Below are 23,275 nucleotides of genomic sequence, written 5' to 3' on the forward strand. Positions count from 1 at the left end.
TAATGTATCTCACTTCTCACTACACACATATGTCCTGTCCTAATGTCCAATCGATCAGTATCGATCTATAAAGCTCCAACTCTCTGACTGATAAGGAACAAATTGAGTATACAGGTCTTTAAAATGAATGAAGGACAAGAATGCAGTAATAATAGATTTGTTCATTTATCCACCTCGGAGTGCTTGGACGCCTAGGCGCTCCGACTCTCCAAGCTGTCTGTAACTCTGTATAGATATATGGGTACATGTTTACTTTACGTGTAGAAGCTATAAGCCTCAGCCGTGTGGCAGAGAGGAGAGAGAGGGACATAAACATTTTTTTTAAATACTATATGGTTTTGATATATAACGGGAAACAATACTCGATTAAGAAAAATTATTTCTGCTTTTTATTATTTTTTTTTTTTTTTTTTTTTTTTTTTACAAAAACAGTCTTACAACAATAACTATATAATATATTTATAAATTATCATTTTTTTTCATAGCAAATATATTTTATAAATTATACATATAACACGATAAAAATTTTTGTAAAGTTGTGCGGTACAATCATAAACAATTCTGTATAAGTATGTTTACGTAATTACAGTCGGCTTATCGCGCCCAGTGTATTCTTGAAGCTTACTCAATTTGAGGGCAATATCAACGAGGGGCTTGAGAACCATCTGAGGATCTTGAGTGTAAGTGGCAGGGTCAGACTCGTAGCTTTCAATGTATAATCTAATGGTGGCCCCAGAACTTCCGGTACCAGATAAGCGAAAAATTATCCGGGAACCATCTTCAAATAATATTCGAAGACCCTGAAAAAACCATTGATCATCATTTTCTGGACAGTATAAGCTTCTTTAATACTGTATACTGTTGTTTTTTTTTCTAACTTAATTTTTAACTATGTTTCAATAGCAAAAACCTATAAAATCTCTGAAAAAAGCGTGTTTACTTTTTTTTTGTTTTCGCTTAAAAAAATTAATAAGTATTTTCCAACAGCACTATTTAAAGTAATCGCGTGTAGTTTTCAAGTCCAAAATGAGTGTATTTTTTTTTTAATCGGCATAACAATTGAAAAAAAAAAAATTTCTGAATTTTGAAGTCAACAACGGACACACAATTAATTAAATGTTAGTTTCAAGTTACAAATAATCTATAGCTATTTTGTGTATATGTATGATAAAACTGACTTGTTTAGATGCCACACTAGCGTCGATCGGATCCTTGTAGGAGTAATTGTCACCCTCTTTGGCAACGTAAGTTTTGCTCCCCGATGTAAACTTTGTTCCAACGAATTCCGGCTTGCCGATCAAATCCTCGATGTACTTCATCATATCATTCGACTTGTCGGCATCGCAATTTTCGTAATCGTATCTCGTGAAAAAGTTTCTACCGTAAGTGCTCCAGTGATCCAGTAAAATCTGTTCGACCGATTTCCCGAGTCTGGCCACGACGTTCAGCCAAGCGAGACTCGCCCAAATCCCGTCCTTTTCCCTGATGTGATCCGACCCCGTGCCAAAACTTTCTTCACCGCATAGGGACAATCTACCGGCGTCCATCAAATTTCCAAAGTACTTCCACCCCGTTGGCACTTGGAAGCACTCGATGTTCGTTTTCTGAGCTACCCTGTCGACCGCCGCACCGGTTGGCATGGATCTCGCGTACCCTTTGACCCCCGTCTTCTTGAAGTACGGGATGACGTTCAGATTGGAAGCTAGCACTGCTAGGGAATCCGAGGGATTCACGAAAAAGGCCTTTTTCCCGATTATCTGAAATTAAACCATGAATTAATTGTTCAACCATCGCAACAATCGACGAAAGTGCAGGGATATATTTTGTACCATGTTCCTGTCGCCGTCGCCGTCGAACGCCGCCCCGAAATCGTAGGGGCCAGCCTTAACCGCGTCAACGAGATCGGCGGCATAAGTCAAGTTCGGATCTGGATGTAGACCGCCGAAATCTTCCTTGGGCACGCAGTTAACCAAATTCGCGTCACTGACGCCCAACTCTTTGCCGTAGATTTCCTTGACGTATGGACCGGTTACTGTAGATAAAAACAAAACATGTCTTTATTTGTTTTACTCTGTAAAAACACAGCAGGAATTTATTATGGTTTGTCGTATGCATGTATACCTCCGTTGAGACCGTTTATGAGAATTTGGAAGGGAGGGCGTTCATCCGATCCCTGAATGAGCTTTTTGATGCAGTCAAAGTCAAATATTTCCTTCATCAGGGCAACGTAATCGCCCACGGAGTCTATAACGTCGACGGTGAATGGTTTTCCATCGACCTGTACGGTGGTGCTCTTGACGGTGTCGATGTCGATTTGCAGTCCGTTAACGATTTTGTATTGCTTCAGGCTGGTTGTGAGTTCGTAAATTTTGTTGGTGACGGCGTCCGGTGCCGGGCCCCCGTTCTCGCAGTTGAACTTGATGCCAAAGTCGCCGTCGGGACCGCCTGGATTGTGCGACGCGGTCAAAAGGATGCCACCCAATGTTTTGTACTTGCGGATGATCGCCGACACTGCTGGGGTCGACAGTATCCCATTTTGGCCGATCAGTAATTTTGACACCTTGAAACGTTGTTATGTTGTTACAATCAGAGCACAAAAGCACGCCCTTTCATCGTCATCGTGTAATATTTTGGATGTGTCGCAAGTAAAAAAAAAAAAAAAAAAAAAAAAACAAAGAAAAAAAAATTTTAAAAATTTTAAGATAACGTGTTCAAACAACGATACTTTTATGTAAAATTTATGCACTTCGAACATATTCGTTACAAGATATCTCAAAACTGTACATTTTTGAAGGAAAATTTAGCTGCAAATCAAAAATTCTTATCTCCAAGAAGCGTAGATGTATATATAGCGCAATTGATTCAACTAAACAATGTGTATCTTTAATGCATCTGTATGTTTGTACGTACGAACGCACGAGACAATAAAGTGATTTCCCTGAGCTACGAAAAAAACAAAAAATAAAAAATTGATGTACTACCATAATTCCAGTGAAAAAACATTTTTAAGAGTTTGTCAAAAAAAAAAAAAGTACATTTTTAAGCAACAAAAAAATGTGAGATGAAAAAAAAAAAAAATTAAGTTTAGCCACTCGTATACCCCATTGGCCGCGGCAATTTTGATGATTTTTTGAACAGCTTCCTTGCTGTAATAACGACCGTCACCACCGACAACGAGCGTACTTCCAGCCAAACTGGTGCCAAGAGCGTCAAGTATCGCCTGGATAAAGTTTTCCGTGTAGTGTTGCTGCTGAAATATCTTGACGGCCTTGCGAAGACCAGATGTGCCCGGCTTTTGACCTTCAAAAGTCACCGTGTCAATGATCGCGGTCGTTAAAGTACTCATTATGCAACGACAACACTTTTCGCGGCGAATTAAAAAACAATTCCAACGACGACTATACTTATTTCCAGGACTATCGAAAATTCGTCGAAAAAACGTTTCCCGTTACGAAAAATAATTGACGTGAATGAAAATGCGACTCTGTTACACTTGGCTAGCGCGGACTATCTCACACGCTAATGCAGGGCGCTGTACTGATATATCCGTGGGCGTGTGTTGCTTTTTATAAATTCTCTCTGCAGCGTGCACGACTACCCTACTGTCGCGGTGACCTCTGAGAGAGTCGAAGATTTTTACTTGCGACGACGAGATAAAAAAGTAAACGCACTTGCGGTTGCGAAGCGGAAGAACTTGGAGTTAGTGGAAATATATTTTCCTTTCGATCAAAGCGCATGCGCATTAGTACACATGAATACATGATTACATGAAACATGAAAGACATGAATTATATGAACATGATTGACATGATACATCTGACACAGTGACACATCGGATACATTTTTTCCATATATATCTCAGATCTCAGTTCTCATCAGTACATACAACAGCGAGTGAGGGCAGAAATCATTAAGATATTTTTTATTTTAGTTAGTGATACCTGCTGTAAAGTATTTGGTATATATTGAATGAAAAAATTTAGGTGCACAATAATTCAACTGTTAAATAACAAAAAATTATTTTTGTGTTTATTTATCCTTGATAATTTTGCTGTTGTGTCAACAGAGTTATTTTTATACACATTTGTAGATTTTCTTGCATTTGAAAAATCTCTCATATTGTATACAACACAAGTATTTTTCTCACAAACTTGATTCCACAATCTTAATCACCAAGCAGTTTGATACATGCAAACTTAACTCAAATTATATATTTTTTACTATTTGTGTTTAATACAAACAGCCTTATGAATACACATATGAAAATAGCAAATGACTTTTTGAGCTACACCACTTCATAATTTTCAGAGAAAAAGACCGTTTCCACAGAATACTTCACAGGACCGTCATCTTCAACAAGCATAACATCAGTGACCTACAAAGAAACGTTTAATTATTAATACATTCAAATTTGCCAGAGCTGTAAGAAGTTTTAAAATCGTTATTCCGTTCAATCTTACATTAATCTTGGCATAAGATGTTTTAGATGCAAAACTAATGTGCAGTGGGAAGAAATCTGAAGGTCTCGAGTTTGCAATCGCAAATTCCATGGATCCAGATTTGTTTGAAGCATCAATTATCGGCAATGACCACACTAACGAATTCTTTCTTGATTCATGATTATATTGCCCATCACATTCACTTACAATTGGATTACCGTTTATTGGTAGTGGAATGTTTATCTGAACGTTGTTTAGCTCAAGATCTGTATGTTCAAGTTCGTACTCAATGTTTACATCACACCCTCCTTCACCATTCTCAGAAGGCCAACAATTGACTAAAAGATAAAATAAAAAAAATTGAGGTAAAAAAATTTTTTTAAATCAAATATCATACATTTAATTTTAACATACTGGAGATAGGCAGTGCAGTTTCATCTTGAGCTTGTAGACGCCACTTCAAAACACCTACATCTGTTTTGAGTGGGAAAGGCTTTGATGGAATTTTCAAGCCTACTTGTCCCTTTGTCCTAAACAACTCTTTGTCCACATTTGGATGCGTTTGTAGCTGCATCCCTCTCGTGTCTTTATTATCTAATTGTACACGAATACGACCCCATTTCTCATCTGATATATTTAATGTTACCAAACCATGTAACTCGAAATTTTGCACCCCACCATCTCTGCTGATCCTTACATTCAGCTTCTCCTCTTGTTTCAAATGGACCCTATAAAAATATAAAGTAGTATATAAATTTGGTACATTTTTTTGCAATAGTTTGAACAAAGTAGTAGACTTGTTTCAAAAACAAGACGTACGGTTCTGTGTTTTGAGCACTCGAACTAATCGGTGCTGCTGCCTTTACTATCGTAGTAGCTGCAACAGATGAAACGTTTTCACCTTCTTCTTTGAGTTGATCAACAAATGAATCAACATCTCTAGTCTTTCCACCCAATTTCATCGCTCCTGCACTAGCAGAAGTAGTTTTTCTGAAATAAATTTTTAATAAAACTTCCATTTCATGGGTGCGATTAAATTAAAGAAATGAAATACTAACTGCATCGATGTGTAAGTGGGCTTGGTAGGTTCAGGAATGTAATTGGCAGTGTCTCCGATATTAGCAGTGGGCGTAAAACTGCTTCCACTACCGTAACTACTGCCAAAACCAGGATTCTTGCCTCCCTTTTTATTGGCTTCCATTTTCTGCCGCTGAAGTTCTTTCGCTTTTTCTCGCATTTTGTTTTTAGCTTCTCTCTCTTGTGTGAATCTGACTGCTTGGTACACCCTCTCTTCGTGCGAATCCATTTCGACAAATGTTCTGATTTGCGCCAAATTAACATTTTCTCTGTAGCCAAGGGCCACAATTTCGTCAAATGCAAAAATCAAATTAAACGCATTTTCAGCTATTTCTAACTCATCCATGGATTTGCAATACTCTGGAATCTAAATATAAATGACGCGTTAACAAAGTGATGTGGTCGTTGAGTGTTAATACCCAGCTGTGGATGCAGCAAGCTTACCACTTTTGCAAAGAGTCGCAGCGTTTCCAGATCTTCTAAAATATTGCTAGCTTTCGTTGTGATCAAGAGCATGTAAAGTTTCTCCAGTGGCTGGTATACGTATCGTACAGAATCCGTCTCGACGAATGTATGCTGTTTACCCGAACTCATCAACTTTGGAAAAGCAGCGAGCAGACCCTCTATTCTTGCCTTCGTCATTTCGACAAATTGTCGGGAGATGAGAGCTGTGAAAAATAAAAATTCCAAATAAACATCAAAGAATAGACACAAGAGAACAGATAACCCAAAAACTCGAGGTTGATTGTGCGCTTACTCTTGCCCCCTTTGGTACATACTGCAGCAGAAATAAGTACCTGCAAAAAAAAAAAAAAAATGTTGAAAAATATTGAAACAATCAAGTAAACCGAGAACAATTTGCTTCACTTTTCGGAGTCGGAGAGATTTAAGTTACACACTTTTTAACGTCATTAAATGCACACGTATGTACAGTATGTACTCTTACCATTTTGGCATGCGAACTTTTTTAATCAACTAGTTAAAAAAACAGATCGAGGCGTCCCGGTGGAGAGCCACTATTTTACTTCTCCTGGACAATGTTCCAGATTTAACATTACGTTATGCCGACACTATTGCGATAAAGGGACCGTATTTAAAGTTATAATGTTGATTGTTTGTGCACACAGTGCGAGAACAGAGAGCTGACGTGTGCTCTGTGCGGACGAAGATCGTGTACACACCTCTCAACACTCTCATAACTCTCTCATACTTAAGTGGTTCTCATTGCAACATTTGCGGCGCTGCTGCTTGCTTGTCCACTTTTCTTTTTCCAATTCGTTACTTTGCGCTTTCATTCAAGATATTTTGAAGTTCTGAAAACTATCAAGTAGTTATCTTATTATCTCAGAAATTGTTTTTTTTTCTCAACTTGTTGGCTTTAAATTGATAAAACTGCATGAATTTCTGACAAAATAAGTATAAAAACGACTACCTGTGATCAAGCGAGAGATACAACTCTCTGTGGTAAAATATTTCGGAGCAGAGCGTCGGTACGGATGGTGTGTCAGCTGAGTTACCGGTGAGGATCGCGGGGACCGGGGAGTGGTCTGCTGCCGAGGGTGGAGTGCTTCAAGTTGTACGAATACGAAATTACGAAGCCGATTCCAATCTCTACTGTAGTCTTACATTTATCTCGAGTGGTGACGCTCAATCTTATTCTTTTGGACTTGAAAGTTTGTACGTTACTCATCTGACATTTACCGGGAGACGTGCATTTGTTGATTTCGGCACCTCCTGGGGAATTATAGGGAGGAGTCATGTCTTCGTGTCTGCTACCTCCATGCGTCATCGACGTGGGAACGGGGTAAGTTGTTTGTATTCTAAGTATAGATTTTCCAAAACATTTTCATCACCTACTGTAACGCTCGTCTCTTTCATTGATATGTGTCATTTTATTCGTATATACGCAATGACTAATAACCTGATACCCATAATAGGTAAAAAAAATCCTCTAGGTGTGGTGATCGATTGTTAATGATGTACTTATGTACACCAATACCGGAAAGACTTTTAATTCGTTAGCTATGCAATTCAAAATCATCGTTTTCTAATAAATTAGAAGTTATCCATTCTAAACACTCCTAATTGACATTTTCTGTGTACTTACATAAGTTGTATCTGTTTTCTTTTCCATCTCTGTTGATTTTACTTGGTTACTTTAAGATTTTTTTTTTTACTTCAGATACACCAAGCTGGGCTTTGCTGGCAACAAAGAACCGCAGCTTATGATACCTTCTGCAATAGCAATTAAAGAGACTGCCAAAGTTGGAGATAATTCTACAAGGCGAGTGACCAAAGGTATCGAGGATTTAGATTTTTACATTGGAGATGAAGCTTTTGATGCCACTGGTTATGCGGTCAAGGTAAAATATTGTTTTTTCTGATATAAACAAATCTTATTAATATGATGGTGATTGTTGCTTTCTCTCCTTACAACTCTAGTATCCAGTTAGGCATGGTCTAGTTGAGGACTGGGATCTGATGGAACGTTTTCTTCAACAATGTATATTTAAATATTTGAGGGCTGAGCCAGAGGACCACTATTTTTTGTTGACAGAGCCTCCTCTAAATACTCCTGAAAATCGCGAATACACAGCTGAAATAATGTTTGAGTCATTTAATGTTTCTGGACTGTACATTGCTGTCCAGGCAATATTAGCTATTGCAGCTTCTTGGACTCCCAAAAACGTTGAAGACAGGAGTTTGACTGGCATTGTTATCGACAGTGGTGATGGAGTGACTCACGTAATTCCAGTGGTAAGTTGAAAAAAAAAAAAAAGAAAAAATAGATTTTAAAAGAGAGAGAGAGAAAAAAAAAAAACCATTAATAATCGCTTTTAGGCAGAGGGTTTTGTTATTGGTAGCTGTATCAAGCACATTCCAATCGCTGGTCGAGATATTACGTACTTTATTCAAAGTCTCTTGAGAGACAGAGAAATCGGAATTCCTCCCGAGCAATCTTTGGAAACAGCAAAGACAATCAAAGAGAAGCACTGTTACATTTGTCCCGATATTGCCAAAGAATTTGCAAAATTTGACAGTGATCCCAGCAAATTTGCAAAATACGATGGTGTTAATAATATTACCAAACAACCGTTTAGTGTGGATGTTGGATATGAAAGATTTCTTGGACCAGAAATTTTCTTTCATCCTGAGGTATTTTCTCAATTAGTTTTTTTCTTCATTAAAATCAATAAAAATAATTTATGATTTAATAAAATTTCTCTTTCAGTTTTCTAATCCAGATTTTACGACGCCTCTCGATGAAATAGTAGATGACGTTATCCAAAACTGCCCCATTGACGTTAGAAGGCCTTTGTATAATAATATTGTATTGTCGGGTGGTTCTACCATGTTCAAAGGATTTGGGAAAAGATTGCAAAGAGATATAAAAAAAACAGTTGATGCTCGTTTGAAACTGAGCACAGATTTGAGTGGTGGACATATCACTGTATGACTCTTTCTTTTTTAAGTATGATTTTTAAATCAACTATTTTCGACTGTTTCCATTGATTATTTTTTTTCATTTTAGCCAAAGCCAATTGATGTTCGTGTAATATCACACCACAAGCAACGCTGTGCCGTATGGTATGGTGGAGCTTTGTTGGCGAGTGATCCCGAATTTTACACAGTGTGTCACACGAAAGCTGATTATCAAGAACACGGCCCAGCTATATGTCGTTACAATCCCGTGTTCCGTAGCATGATTTAGAAATAAAGTCAAAGAGTCAAGAGTGCAATGAACGATTCATTTAGGTAACAGAGATGATCGCGAATCTAATGACTGCTCATAACTGGAAACAACTTTCAACTTTCAGAGTGGCCAAGCATTTACTAGATTTAAGCTAAATCTTTTTTTTATTAAAGTCTACAGTTTTATTAAAGATTTAATGTCTAAAGCCCGATTTATATGAACGAAAATCACTAATAAATGCGCACTTATAATATTTGTAAATAGTAGATTTTAATGATGTTTTTTCTTAAAATTCGATTAAAAAGTTATAATCTTCAACAAACTTTTTTACCTAAAAATTCACTTTGAAAGTGAACACTATCATATTACCTTTTAAAACATGCTGTTTTTCAATCACTTTATATACATACTAATCAATCAAAAGTTTTTCACGAATCAATAAACTGTTAAACCAAATGCTTACTTAATAACAGTGATTTTGTACTAAAAAATATTATGCTTTGAAGTTTGTGACGATAGCAGGAATAATGTATTAATCATATTCTTCTTGATAACGATTTTCACGATCACCACGATTGTCACGGTTTTCACTAAAAAACAGAAAACTCATTAAAATAAGGTATAATGAGAAATAAATTGATTCTTACTTTTGACGATTGGCACCAGCTGCTTCTCCTATCACATCTGCTTCTAAATCTATGAAGATAGAGGAGAAAAATAGCGACAATAAATTCGAATTGTTTGGATTGGTTGTCCTTGTGGTTCTTGGCTTGCTGTAAATATCAATCGAATTTGTCGGGGGCAAAGGATCGTGAGACAAAATTGGTCCTTCATTTTGTATCTAAAAATTTTAATAATTCAAGTGAAGTAAATTATTTTGCATATTAAAAAAGCCTTCAAGCCTTACCTCTTGACTATTAACCGGGGCATCTTTCAAATCTGATAGGATCAAGTGCCTTAAAATATTTCTGGGTAACCTCCCTTGATAGCGTCTACTTCGTTTAAATTCACAAAACTTGACGTATTCGTCTTTTGCATCTACTCGCTGAAGAACTGAATTAACGTTTCTCTCGAACCACGGTAAAATGTCGACTTCTTTCCATAAATGATAACTACGTGAAACGTACAAGAGTTGCAATTTTTCTAATGCTGGTGATGTACTTGTGGTTGCTTTTATCATAAAGTGATCATGACCCATGACCTACAAAATATCGAAATTATTATTTATAGAAAAGTTCACATACATTTTTTAGCTTACTTCAAACTTGACTTTCATAATCACCTTTGAATCTGGATTTATACTACATTTATCCAACAGGGGTATTAATACACCTGGAAACATGATGAGTGCGTTTTGTAAAAGCTCATCAGCACTTTCTTGTTTTCCTAAATAAAAGTGTGCTAGAGCCAAACTGTAGGCGATGTTTGGGAGTTGTTGCAAATTTTTTGAGCTCTCCCATAGATCACAGAATTCACAAAACCATTCGTATTCTTTAGATCTTATGGCATAAAAGTCTATCATCAGTACAGCAGCCAATGGATCTTCTTCAGGATCCAAAGATAATAAAAACTTACACAATTCCAAGCTTGTCCTTTTGTAAAGTGAATCAAACATTTATAAAAATTTTTTAAATTATAATTTATTATCATACGTCATTTCAAGTTACCTGTAGCATGCTCTGCCACCAACTAAAATGAGGTGTTTGAATAATGTTATAAACAAGGCACGATTTTGCTGTTTTCTGTAATCTATTCGACAAGTGGCTGTTGTCATATTGAACAAGGGATGGAAAGCATATTCTAAATAAAACAATGCTCTCTCAATGAGACTAGCTGCCATTGCTAATTCTTCGCTTAATTTACAAATTTCCGCAGATTGAAGCAGACTGTCCACATGGTATGGATGTGCATTGACAATGCTCTAAAATGTAAGTTTCACTCTCAACAAAACAAACATGTTTTTACATGGTTTTAAGCACATAGTAAGAATCGTCACTTACAATAATGTTTTCTGGATTAAGACTTTCTACAGTGTTGATGAATTTTTGTTGCACTTGTCGGTATGAAGAACTGTGCTCGTAAACAAAATACTGCACACCAGTTTTATCCATAGTCTTGTCCAATGTCATAGTTATTCCAGATTTTCTTGCAGGATACAAGTTATCCCGTATCATAACCATCCAAGTCTTTTTCAAGTGCCCAGTATGTTCCTTTGTCCTTGGTTTACTACAATAAATAATACAGATTTTATAAATGGCTCTTACAATGAATCAATTAAAACATAAAAAAATGGGCCTGTTTCTCTACACTAACGTTTGTTCAGCTTGTATGGTTCTACTACCAAATATTCTCTTGAGTTCATTGTAAGGATTCAAGTGTTTATGCTGGACAACCAAAATTTTTTCTTTTGACTTTGTAACGAGACGTCCCTGCAAATGATCAGCCAAAGCTGAACTGGTACTTGGCTCTGGTTCTCCTAACAACTTGTTTATTTGTTTGACAGTTCTGTCAATCTCATCCAGCGATTCATCATCATCAGTTTCGTGATTTTCCTTTTGCTCTTTTCGTTTCTGAGACTTTTTTTGCTTTTTTCTCTTTTTTTTACTCTTTGATTTTTTATCGCAGACCTCCTCCTCTTCTTCATCCTTAACCTCTGGTTCTTCAACAGATTCCGCGTCATTATCGGGATTGTCGTTCAACTACAAGAGTTGAACAATATCATTGTAAAATTACAATTACGTCAATAACTTCATCAATTGCTTACCAAATTGAAAACGTTGAAATTTTTTTGCCTCCCTGCCCTAAGTTCTTGATCAGACGATTCATACTCCGACGACTCGTCTTGGTTTTTCTCTACATCAATGTCATTGCCATAAACCTTTTTCAAATATCTAGTTGACATTTTGTGACGTACTTTTTATTCTCATGGGACAATATTATGCAACAACAACAGGTACAACTTGTGGCAATTTAATTCCAATAAAGTTGCGAATGGGTATATATGAGTGAAAAAAAAAAACAATGTTCCTGATTTTGTGTATAACCTTTTTACCACCACACCAAACAAGTTTAATGCAAGCGTTACAAGTAAAATAACATCACGTGAAAAAAAATCAACAACTGCAACAACAAAGTAACAAAACAATATAAATTATTCAACGTATGACTCTTACAGGAAGACAATTTTAATCTCTGATTATATGCTTTCAGAGCAGCTCAAGCAGCTGTTGTGTTAGTTGTGTATTTTATTGAGCTGAACCAGTGCTCTCGCCTGCGGCAGAAAACCGAAGACGTGACCGTCACAGTACCGCCACCTGAACTGACGCCCTGCGGCCAGAGTTAATGCGCGCTAAGCAGCAAATTCAAATGTGCTAAAACCAACTAACTAAATCCCAAGCTTTTTAACATAATAACTCAGTACCCAAAACCTCTTATACCAAATAACCCTATACTTCAGATAAATACAACCAAACAATATTTTAAATACACGCTCAACTTATAACTGTATACATAAATCATACTCATCAGATTGCAAAATCTTTAAAATAAAGATCCAAACGACTTGCAACACATAAATATAATGAGAAAAAAACTACTAAATAACCCAGGGAGCTTAATATCTAATTAATTTATTGATAAAAATATAAAATATAACTACGACGCGTATCCCTATATGACCCAAGGCACTTCATGGTAAGTTTATTACCTAATCAAATATAAATTAAAAGCCCAAGCGCCTATCACCAGATGACCCGGGGCGCTTGCTGGCCACTTTTTTTAAAATTTTACTGAGCGCCTATTACCAGATGACTCAGGGCGCTTACTGGCCACTTTTTTTAAAATTAAACTGAGCTGCTATCACCAGATGACTCAGGGCGCTTACTAGCCAGTTTATTAACTAATTAAATATAAATTCACAGCCCAAGCGCCTATCACCAGATGACCCGGGGCGCTTGCTGGCCACTTTTTTTAAAATTTTACTGAGCGCCTATTACCAGATGACTCAGGGCGCTTACTGGCCACTTTTTTTAAAATTAAACTGAGCTGCTATCACCAGATGACTCAGGGCGCTTACTAGCCAGTTTATTAACTAATTAAATATAAATTAAAAGCCCAAGCGCCTATCACCAGATGACCCGGGGCGCTTGCTGTCCACTTTTTTTAAAATTTTACTGAGCGCCTATCACCAGATGACTCAGGGCGCTTACTAGCCAGTTTATTACCTAATCAAATATAAATTAAAAGCCCAAGCGCCTATCACCAGATGACCCGGGGCGCTTACTGGCCACTTTTTTAAAAATTAAACTGAGCGCCTATCCCCAGATGCCCTCAAATACTTGCTTTCCAGTTTTCAAACCGTCGGATTAATAATTATCGAGACAAGTGCTTGTTAAGAAACGGAAAGAATTCAATTTTTGGCCCTGATGGTATTAATAAATGGCTTAGAAATTAACAACAAGCTGTATAACGTCCTTAGTTACTTGATATAAGTTCCATTCTATTTTTTGTTAACTCAAAAATGCTAGCATAAGAGCTCTTAATTGTTCTAAGTAACATCGGAGTATGCCTTTATAATATTTTATAATTATTATTATTGCAGTAGTTGGCCGATTAGTACGTTAGGTTACTTATACATACAGCACTAGTTATTTGTTGGTTTTTTTTGTATCACAATTAAGAACCTATTAAGTGCCTTACTTTGCTACACATTGAATGCCGTAACTATTGTAGCATTTTTCATTTTATTAACCAGTGGATAGTAAGCGCCCTGGGTCATGTAGTGATAGACGCTTAGGATTTAAATTTATATTTAATTTGTTAATAAACTGGCCAGTAAGTGCCCTGAGTCATCTGGTAATAGCAGCTTAGTTTAATTTAAAAAAAAGTGGCCAGTAAGCGCCCCGGGTCATCTGGTGATAGGCGCTTGGGCTTTTAATTTATATTTAATTAGTTAATAAACTGGCTAGTAAGCGCCCTGAGTCATCTGGTGATAGCAGCTCAGTTTAATTTAAAAAAAAGTGGCCAGCAAGCGCCCCGGGTCATTTGGTGATAGGCGCTTGGGCTTTTAATTTATATTTAATTAGTTAATAAACTGGCTAGCAAGCGCCCTGAGTCATCTGGTGATAGGCGCTCAGTAAAATTTTAAAAAAAGTGGACAGCAAGCGCCCCGGGTCATCTGGTGATAGGCGCTTGGGCTGTGAATTTATATTTAATTAGTTAATAAACTGGCTAGTAAGCGCCCTGAGTCATCTGGTGATAGCAGCTCAGTTTAATTTTAAAAAAAGTGGCCAGTAAGCGCCCTGAGTCATCTGGTAATAGGCGCTCAGTAAAATTTTAAAAAAAGTGGCCAGCAAGCGCCCCGGGTCATCTGGTGATAGGCGCTTGGGCTGTGAATTTATATTTAATTAGTTAATAAACTGGCTAGTAAGCGCCCTGAGTCATCTGGTGATAGCAGCTCAGTTTAATTTTAAAAAAAGTGGCCAGTAAGCGCCCCGGGTCATCTGGTGATAGGCGCTTGGGCTTTTAATTTATATTTAATTAGTTAATAAACTGGCTAGTAAGCGCCCTGAGTCATCTGGTGATAGGCGCTCAGTAAAATTTTAAAAAAAGTGGACAGCAAGCGCCCCGGGTCATCTGGTGATAGGCGCTTGGGCTTTTAATTTATATTTAATTAGTTAATAAACTGGCTAGTAAGCGCCCTGAGTCATCTGGTGATAGGCGCTCAGTAAAATTTTAAAAAAAGTGGACAGCAAGCGCCCCGGGTCATCTGGTGATAGGCGCTTGGGCTTTTAATTTATATTTAATTAGTTAATAAACTGGCTAGTAAGCGCCCTGAGTCATCTGGTGATAGGCGCTCAGTAAAATTTTAAAAAAAGTGGCCAGTAAGCGCCCTGAGTCATCTGGTAATAGGCGCTCAGTAAAATTTTAAAAAAAGTGGCCAGCAAGCGCCCCGGGTCATCTGGTGATAGGCGCTTGGGCTTTTAATTTATATTTAATTAGTTAATAAACTGGCTAGTAAGCGCCCTGAGTCATCTGGTGATAGGCGCTCAGTAAAATTTTAAAAAAAGTGGACAGCAAGCGCCCCGGGTCATCTGGTGATAGGCGCTTGGGCTTTTAATTTATATTTAATTAGTTAATAAACTGGCTAGTAAGCGCCCTGAGTCATCTGGTGATAGGCGCTCAGTAAAATTTTAAAAAAAGTGGACAGCAAGCGCCCCGGGTCATCTGGTGATAGGCGCTTGGGCTGTGAATTTATATTTAATTAGTTAATAAACTGGCTAGTAAGCGCCCTGAGTCATCTGGTGATAGCAGCTCAGTTTAATTTTAAAAAAAGTGGCCAGTAAGCGCCCTGAGTCATCTGGTAATAGGCGCTCAGTAAAATTTTAAAAAAAGTGGCCAGCAAGCGCCCCGGGTCATCTGGTGATAGGCGCTTGGGCTTTTAATTTATATTTGATTAGGTAATAAACTTACCATGAAGTGCCTTGGGTCATATAGGGATACGCGTCGTAGTTATATTTTATATTTTTATCAATAAATTAATTAGATATTAAGCTCCCTGGGTTATTTAGTAGTTTTTTCTCATTATATTTATGTGTTGCAAGTCGTTTGGATCTTTATTTTAAAGATTTTGCAATCTGATGAGTATGATTTATGTATACAGTTATAAGTTGAGCGTGTATTTAAAATATTGTTTGGTTGTATTTATCTGAAGTATAGGGTTATTTGGTATAAGAGGTTTTGGGTACTGAGTTATTATGTTAAAAAGCTTGGGATTTAGTTAGTTGGTTTTAGCACATTTGAATTTGCCGCTTAGCGCGCATTAACTCTGGCCGCAGGGCGTCAGTTCAGGTGGCGGTACTGTGACGGCCACGTCTTCGGTTTTCTGCCGCAGGCGAGAGCACTGAGCTGAACACATTTTTATACCTGTATATGTAATATAAAATATGTGTGTGATAACTAACTGGTCACTGGATCAATGTTAGCATATATATTTTTTTCTAACTTATTTTTCCATGATAATAACAACTTGTCGATAAAAACTTTATTCTTTTTCGTTAAATAATTTATATTATGTTTAGTCATTTAAATGCCGTACGTATGTAAACGCTTTACATGATCGTCAACTGGGCGGATAGATAAATCACATTCAACTTGTATACCATATATTATAACGTAGTAAACGATAAATGAAAGCAATAATTAGGTATAATCATTCATGAAAACATATGCCAATTGATATGAGTATAATAATATGTATACAATTTTTAACAAGAAATTTCGTAAAATTACTCGCGCGCTTATTCGTATTCAATTTGGCAACCCTACTGCATTTAAAGACTACACAAAAATAATTTATTGTTTATTGTCATTTTATTCAAAGTGCATGGATCACTCTCATTCATCCTGAGATCGTGGGCACTGCAAACTGATGGTGATGATTGGTCCATCGAAGAATCATCGAATTAATGGCTAATCAGTGTTGTACTTATCATCAGAGTGAAACCTCCCCCTGTACGGAATAGCTATGTTGTGGTGGCTGCACTAACTACACTCTCCCGGCACCTCTCCTCTCTCTCACACATCGTGTAACTAAAACGTAACACATCTCAACCCAAATGACAAGTCGTGTACGGGTTCAGCTGAAATTTTACTGTTTTGAAAAAATGCTGCAGAAAATCTGGTCGATTAAATTTCTACCTGGACTTTAAGGATCATCATGGAAGGGATTAGTGGACCTCCTGTGAAACCTCCTCGGGGCATAAAACCCTCAAAGGAGACGGTGAGAAATCGTTAATGTTTGACCAGAGTTGCTCCAAAATATTTGTTGTATTTTGATCTTAGCAATTTACTTATTTTCGTTAGAGTGGAATCCACTTTTTTCTTTTTTTTTTTGGTTAATATTTCTGGAGCAGCAGAGATTCATCTCGTTATTTATAAGTATCATTCATACTTGTAACTTACATGGCCATCGTTTTGTAATTGCAGAGTGGTTTATTGATATCTGTGATTCGTGCACTATCTGCCAGTGAAACTAATGAGCAGCGTGAGATCGAAAAGGCTAAGCTTGAAAAAGACTTCAAAAGGTGCGATCAAAGGCTTGATGAACTAGTTTCGCTTCATGAAACTGATCTTCTGGAGGTTATGAGAGTGAGTTTTCTCTTATTTTCTTTGAATGCTCTTTATACAGTGAGTACTTTGCAGTATAATCGTTACTTGTATTTACTTTCCAGATATTTAGCGAATTATATGAAAGAGTCACAGCAGCTCGTGAAAAAATTCACTCTGTCAAAGAAAATTTAAATGCTTGTAAACAGTTGCTCAACTGTAGAAGGGAAGAACTGATGAAACTCTGGCTAGAAGGTGTTGAGCATAAATATGTTTTACAACTGCTCAATGATGTGTAAGTTTCAAATTTTCTACTAATTATCTTCAAGCAATTTTTCAACATTATATAAACTATTTCAGTGACCAATTAAAGGAGATTCCTTCCAAATTGAGTACTCATTTGGAAAAGAAGCATTATTTACATGCAACCCAAATGGTTGTTACTGCGATTTCGTTGAGCGGGGGTGTTTTGGGAGAAGTGGAAGGTTTAAGGGAAGTTAGGGCTGACATAGAAATAAAAAAGCAAAAACTAATCAGTAAGTTGTTAGAAGAGTTGAATAAACATTTGTACAAAGAACAAGTGAAAGAAGTCGGATTGAGGAGACAGGGTTCTAACAGAGATTTTCAACGTGGGATTGAGATGCGCAACTCAAAGAGTAGCAAAGTAAAAAGGAATCTACTTGATGTTACCATACCAGGATTCGTTTCTGGTCAAGTTTCCAGAAAAACAAGTAGTGCAGGGCTAGACGATCTTAATAATCTTATAGATGATGAAAGTAATTTGAACCTTGAAGAAAATCCTGAACATTTTCTAGCCATTATCGAGTGCCTAGCTTTGCTAAGTCAAATACCTGAAGCAATCGAAGTATATACTATAAAAATTTTATTTACCGATACTTTGGTGCAAACAGTTTTTAAATGATAAAATTTTTTAACTACAGGTCATTAAAACGCAAATGCAAAGCGAACTGTTGAGAATTATTGAGCAAGCCTCTAAAACTGTTAAGGAATCATTGGACAAAAAAAAAACACATGTAAATATCAAAGTCCAAGATGTAAATACTGGAGAGCCATCAAGTCAATCTCCTCTTCTTGATTTACTTGATGAAATTTTTTCGCGCTTTCAACAAGTTATCACTAACCACTCTACAGCTCTGTGTGGATTCGCTCATGTAACTAAAAAGCATAATGTAGAAGTGCCTGTATATGAAATGGCGGACGTTTGGAATGGCATTCAAGCTGCAGTAAATTAAAAATCATTAATCTTACAAAACATATTTTTAACGTCATTGACCAGCTTAATGTATTAATGTATTAAATTTATTTCAGTTACAAATATTGCTTACTGAGTACTTGGATGTACAAAATGTGGTTGATGGATCATTCCAGGCCACATTATCGCTAAATGAACAAACTAATGATATTAATATGTACTTTGCTAAGAAAAAGCCTCAACGACAGAAAAATGGTTTACTTTTTAAGTTTGACTCGTCAACTCACGCCATATCTTTAAATAATTATCTTAAGGATCATAGATACAGTAGCCTTACGTTTACAGTGAGTATTTGAAAAAAAAAAAAAAAATTGTTAAAATCACTTATAAATTTAATTACGAGATGACATGAATTGATAATCAACAGGATAACAAGCAATCAAAGTCTAAGAAAAATTTAGTTTGCAAGCCTGATCCAAATAACATAACACTCATATTTAGGCCAATAATGCAATTTATTGAAGATGTTGAACGAGCATTAGGTATCCCTTCCGGGTAAGTTGCTGAAATAACGAGGAAATTTTTTTCGTAATTTAATCAAAGTCTTCAATTGCAGGAGTCCATCGTGTACTTTGAGTAACTTTTTGGCAGATTATGTGAAAGAGGTTTACCTCGGAAGGCACCATGTATTGGTTGCAACGACTATCGAGACGGCCACAAAGAGCACGGACGCATGGCGTGCTACCACTTCTCCTGAACAAATGAAAGACCTAAGACTGATCAGGCCGTTGCTGCAGGTATACCTTTTTTAAAATACGGACGCAACAATAACAATAACAATCTTTGTAATCAATAATGACGACGACGATATTTTAATCAGAGCACAGTAAAAGTTCAACAGTGTGTGGCAGAGTTGCGATTGCTCATGATAGCATTGCCCCTGCAGGGTGAACATTTTTGTACATTAACCCTAAACGTTCTGCACAATTATCGCGAAACGTGCCAGGAAACTTATCGGAGTATCGTTCAGCCTGACCGCCACGATAGGCTCATTTGTTCTGCTGCTTGGCTCAAAGACGAAGACATCAACAGGTTCATCAAGTAAGTGTGTTTTTGTGGTTGAATGTATTTTTCTGGAGTAAATGTAAATTGCGATTATTAACATTGAACATCAGATCTCTACCCAATTGGGAGAGTATGAAGAACGAGGAACCTCTTTACCGGAAAGGTCCATCCGGTCGTCGGATTCCAAGAAGGCAGGAGACTCAAGATGAAGAGAGCCCGGAAGACATTCGGCTGCGAAATATCAGGGAAGCGGAAATTTTAGCTAGTAATTTGGGCGAGGGTGGTATTGCCGCGAATGAAATAATTTCCGATATCGATAAACTGAGGAGTTTGGCATTGCTGCAAGAGAGTATCGAATGGCTCGCTCTATTTATTCGCTCCTTGATCAAAGAATTGCGTCAGTCTAATCGCGAACGCAACTTGGACTCCAATACCCTACCGCCTATGCCTGATCCTCTTGTACAGTGTCTGGAGCAGGTTGCCAAGGATTACGACGAACTCGCCAATACTTGTATATTGGTTTTACATTTGGAGGTGATGAATTAACGAAAAAATTTCATATATTTCGAAAATAATAACCAAATGCAAGTTACGAGAGAAAATTGTTTATTTTCAACGTCAGGTTCGAGTTCAGTGCTTTTATTATCTGCATCCAAGGGGTGACGTAAATCTTCTGTGCAGAGGAACAAAGGATCCCGAAGAGCCGGATCCTCGCGTCGAGGAACTAAGCAGGGTGCTGCAGCATATAGATGAATCTCTGCAATCGACTCTTCATCCAAAAAAGAGCAAGGTAATAACGAAACAGTTTCGATAAAAATGTTTTCATTTTACTTTATTTGTTATTCGATTAACAAATACATTTGACATTCTCTGCTCGCAAACGTTAACCATCATAATTATCATCTTAATGAGAATAGACAAATTAAATTGAAAACAAAAAATGTAGAAGCGAGACTCAATCGTGAATTTAACAATGAACCAAAAAAAGGCTTCTTTTTTTTTCAACGCGTATCTTACATAATATCGATAAGAGACGAGAAAAAAATTTGCCCGCAGTACATTTTTGAGGGTCTGGGCCATCTGATCGCGAAAATCCTGATAAGCTCGGCGCAGTACATCGAGCGCATAGACGAGAGCGGCGTGCAGAAGATGTGCCGCAACGTGTTCACGCTCCAGCAGACCCTGACCAATATAACGATGACGCGCGAGTTGGCCCTCGATTATGCGCGCCAGTACTTTGAGCTGTTTAACGAATCGCCCGAGGAACTGTTGAGCGGCGTCCTGGAGCATGGGCCACAGTTTACCGAGCTCGAGTACATGAACGCCCTACAGCTGATTGCTCGCAGTCGACAGGAGTATGCCCAGGTCAACCGACATCTGGAGAAGCTCTCGGAGATACTCGGAGACATTGGGGTCACTGTGTAGTCTTGGTGCAGTGCGGTAGACATTGTTTGATGAACTTTTTTTGTTTTTTTTTGTTTGAGCTACGCCCACGTATAGAATACTATACTCGACTAACGGCTAACTAAATTGTTTAGGGATGTGTTGTTGAAACGAGAGAAAACGAAAGAAAATAATTACGGATATTCCGCTGTTAAATATTTATTTTATATATATATATATTATGTGAATATCTCACTGTACTATAACGCATATTATACATATAAACTTTTTATTCATACAAAAAAAAATCCACCTTTCGGCTTTGTTCATTTTTTTTTCTTTTTTCTTTTTTTTTCTCAATACCAATATAACATCATATATAAGGACAGACTTACTGGATTACCAAACGAAAAGTAACGTTGTACTGATTTATCATGTTGAACCGAAAAATATTTTCTTTGCAGCTACATGATTAGGTATAACGACGTTACACAAAAGCTTGATCGTTCAAGTAAATATACATGCGTGTGGGTTGACAGGGGATTACTCGTTCTTTGAATAGTTTTGCCGAATCGTTCCGTGTACTAATATAATGATGGGTAAATGTATATACTACTCAGTGCTCGACGCTCTGCAAGTAGTTGACCGTCGCTTGATGATCGCAAGCCATCAGACGCTTCAGCTCGGCCTGCAAACAAGACGCAAAATGATTAATTTACGCGCGGGGAGAAAAGGAAGGGGGGGACGTGCACATGTATGTATACATTTGAAAATCAAAGTACAATGATTTTAATACCATCAAGGTGTGAAACATCAGCGTCAGAGTTTTCGAGTTGACCCTGCAGTCGTCGTCGTAGAGGGCCGCTCGCTTCCCCGGACCCCAGCCCTTTGAAAATGTCACCTAAACACGCGCGTAAGCCGATTCGATGAGTAAACGTAATTTTTTTTTTTTTTTTCTTTTCTTTCTCTTTATATTCTTAGTCCTAAGGAGTTATTCGTGCGTAGGTTTTGGTCCAACAGGCACCGCTCCACGAAGCATTTTTTTAAGCAAACTGCAGGGTGTGAAGCTCGTCTTTTCCGTCTTGCGTTGCCTCGCCCTCCCTCGTAAAGAAAAAATAAAAAGTCCCAGGTATGCCACGTGGGCCCAAAATTACTTCACAACTCCAGTGCACCGCTTATAACTTCATTTAATCGCGGGAAGGGCGTTAATAATAATAAAATTTAACCAAAACTCAAAAGTCAACTCGAGTTTTACAACGCACAACAGCTCGTCTGAAATCTTTACATCGCGTACAACTGAGCTACATAGTTTTTCGAATTTTCAATCAAAACTTCATCGAGTTATTACTTTACTCTTCCCAAGAGAAGATAAAGCGTTCCTATATTGTACTTGTTTTTTAAAAAGGTTGTATGACAAAAAAAAAAAAAAAAAAAAAAAAAAGAGTTACATCGATTACCATTTACGTAACAAGTATGCTCTTCTGGAAGTGGGCGTTTTTCAACGATTAATAGGTACAATTAGAAAAGTGGTAGCACTTGTTGATGGATAAATAATTAATTGGTCAAAAACGGTGAAAAAAAAGAAAGAAAAAAAATTATTGAAATGAGAGTTCTTGATTTTCCAAAGAAATACAAAAAAAAAAAAGCTGCAATGAAAACGCTCCCGATGTTCTCACGGTTAAATCGAAAAATTAATGGCTTTGAAAAATCATCGCGTACACACATTACTTTCAATCGAAACACGATGGGATGAAACGATTGCCCGAAAAATCATGAATCCAAGATTAAGTTACGAGAGGGAAAGAAAAAAAAAAAAAGGTTCATCGTACCTGAGCGACTGCCAGCTGAAGGTAGCACAGCACGCAAACGAGAAAGGTAAACCGGTAAGCGATCGTCTTCGCCATGATGTATGCTATATTTTTTCTTCCTCGGCAATAACGCGCGTATATACTGAAACCTCAGAGCGAGGGATGAACTCGCATGGAGGAGCGAAGGAAAAAAGAAGAAGAAGAAAAAAAACCGTTAATTACTGTACGTGCACGTGTATAAAAACGAAGCGATCCGAAATCCCGGGGCTGGCGAATCGGACTCTGGAAGGTCTCGCGCTCCGGCCGAGCTCTTTTATAGGCGGCCAGCGCCGCGTACACCCTAATCCGGGAGCACATCGTCAAAACGGAAATTCGCCGCGCATTGTGCACACGTGGATAATATATACCTGTACATTAGAACACGCGCAAACATTTGATCGATGGAAGACGGGGAAACTGTGGGCGGGGGATCAAAGGCTCGGCGAGATGA

The 23,275-nt window shown here is 37.5% G+C and overlaps 6 protein-coding genes across 7 annotated transcripts; 2 read left to right on the top strand and 4 right to left on the bottom strand.

Annotated features, from left to right (window-relative positions):
- Positions 1-414: 414 nt before the first annotated feature.
- On the bottom strand, positions 415-3,666 carry Pgm1 (phosphoglucose mutase 1). Its single transcript, XM_014351047.3, has 5 exons — positions 3,101-3,666; positions 2,122-2,560; positions 1,830-2,032; positions 1,179-1,757; positions 415-800 (listed from the first exon to the last, which is right to left on the bottom strand). Exons 1-5 carry the CDS (start codon positions 3,344-3,346, stop codon positions 576-578), a joined length of 1,692 nt encoding a protein of 563 aa, XP_014206533.2. The 5' UTR covers positions 3,347-3,666; the 3' UTR covers positions 415-575.
- A 341-nt stretch (positions 3,667-4,007) lies between these two features.
- Positions 4,008-6,687, bottom strand: deltaCOP (coatomer subunit delta). Its single transcript, XM_014351064.2, has 8 exons — positions 6,463-6,687; positions 6,274-6,313; positions 5,961-6,184; positions 5,498-5,883; positions 5,259-5,429; positions 4,854-5,167; positions 4,461-4,777; positions 4,008-4,375 (listed from the first exon to the last, which is right to left on the bottom strand). Exons 1-8 carry the CDS (start codon positions 6,463-6,465, stop codon positions 4,286-4,288), a joined length of 1,545 nt encoding a protein of 514 aa, XP_014206550.2. The 5' UTR covers positions 6,466-6,687; the 3' UTR covers positions 4,008-4,285.
- Positions 6,688-6,792: 105 nt separating this feature from the next.
- Arp3 (Actin-related protein 3) lies at positions 6,793-9,656 on the top strand. Its single transcript, XM_014351021.2, has 6 exons — positions 6,793-7,320; positions 7,699-7,879; positions 7,959-8,273; positions 8,358-8,672; positions 8,749-8,967; positions 9,049-9,656. The coding sequence occupies exons 1-6, from the start codon at positions 7,274-7,276 to the stop codon at positions 9,226-9,228; spliced, it is 1,257 nt and encodes a 418-aa protein (XP_014206507.1). The 5' UTR covers positions 6,793-7,273; the 3' UTR covers positions 9,229-9,656.
- On the bottom strand, positions 9,410-12,437 carry Nulp1 (Nuclear localized protein 1). Its single transcript, XM_014351020.3, has 8 exons — positions 11,975-12,437; positions 11,524-11,909; positions 11,211-11,436; positions 10,878-11,131; positions 10,493-10,802; positions 10,118-10,411; positions 9,858-10,051; positions 9,410-9,800 (listed from the first exon to the last, which is right to left on the bottom strand). The coding sequence occupies exons 1-8, from the start codon at positions 12,110-12,112 to the stop codon at positions 9,743-9,745; spliced, it is 1,860 nt and encodes a 619-aa protein (XP_014206506.2). The 5' UTR covers positions 12,113-12,437; the 3' UTR covers positions 9,410-9,742.
- Positions 12,438-16,762: 4,325 nt separating this feature from the next.
- Sec8 (exocyst complex component secretory 8) lies at positions 16,763-21,268 on the top strand. 2 transcript variants are annotated; one of them, XM_014351062.2, is made up of 12 exons: positions 16,763-16,990; positions 17,197-17,358; positions 17,442-17,611; positions 17,677-18,181; positions 18,258-18,560; positions 18,646-18,873; positions 18,957-19,084; positions 19,146-19,326; positions 19,410-19,630; positions 19,705-20,128; positions 20,217-20,384; positions 20,651-21,268. In XM_014351062.2, the coding sequence occupies exons 1-12, from the start codon at positions 16,928-16,930 to the stop codon at positions 21,017-21,019; spliced, it is 2,922 nt and encodes a 973-aa protein (XP_014206548.2). In that variant the 5' UTR covers positions 16,763-16,927; the 3' UTR covers positions 21,020-21,268. The 2 variants fall into 2 exon arrangements, with proteins under 2 accessions (XP_014206548.2, XP_089445811.1); XM_089589685.1 differs by having other exon boundaries at positions 18,957-19,071; positions 19,133-19,326.
- Positions 21,269-21,532: 264 nt separating this feature from the next.
- On the bottom strand, positions 21,533-23,052 carry LOC106638080 (hypertrehalosaemic prohormone-like). The gene is made up of 3 exons (XM_014351106.2): positions 22,807-23,052; positions 21,774-21,878; positions 21,533-21,665 (listed from the first exon to the last, which is right to left on the bottom strand). The coding sequence occupies exons 1-3, from the start codon at positions 22,879-22,881 to the stop codon at positions 21,594-21,596; spliced, it is 252 nt and encodes an 83-aa protein (XP_014206592.2). The 5' UTR covers positions 22,882-23,052; the 3' UTR covers positions 21,533-21,593.
- Between the last annotated feature and the right edge of the window lie 223 nt (positions 23,053-23,275).

The sequence above is a fragment of the Copidosoma floridanum genome, unplaced genomic scaffold (genome assembly GCF_036245765.1).
Source record: "Copidosoma floridanum isolate Cflo_tuat_1 unplaced genomic scaffold, Cflo_Japanese_pri ptg000009l, whole genome shotgun sequence".
Taxonomy (NCBI): domain Eukaryota; kingdom Metazoa; phylum Arthropoda; class Insecta; order Hymenoptera; family Encyrtidae; genus Copidosoma; species Copidosoma floridanum.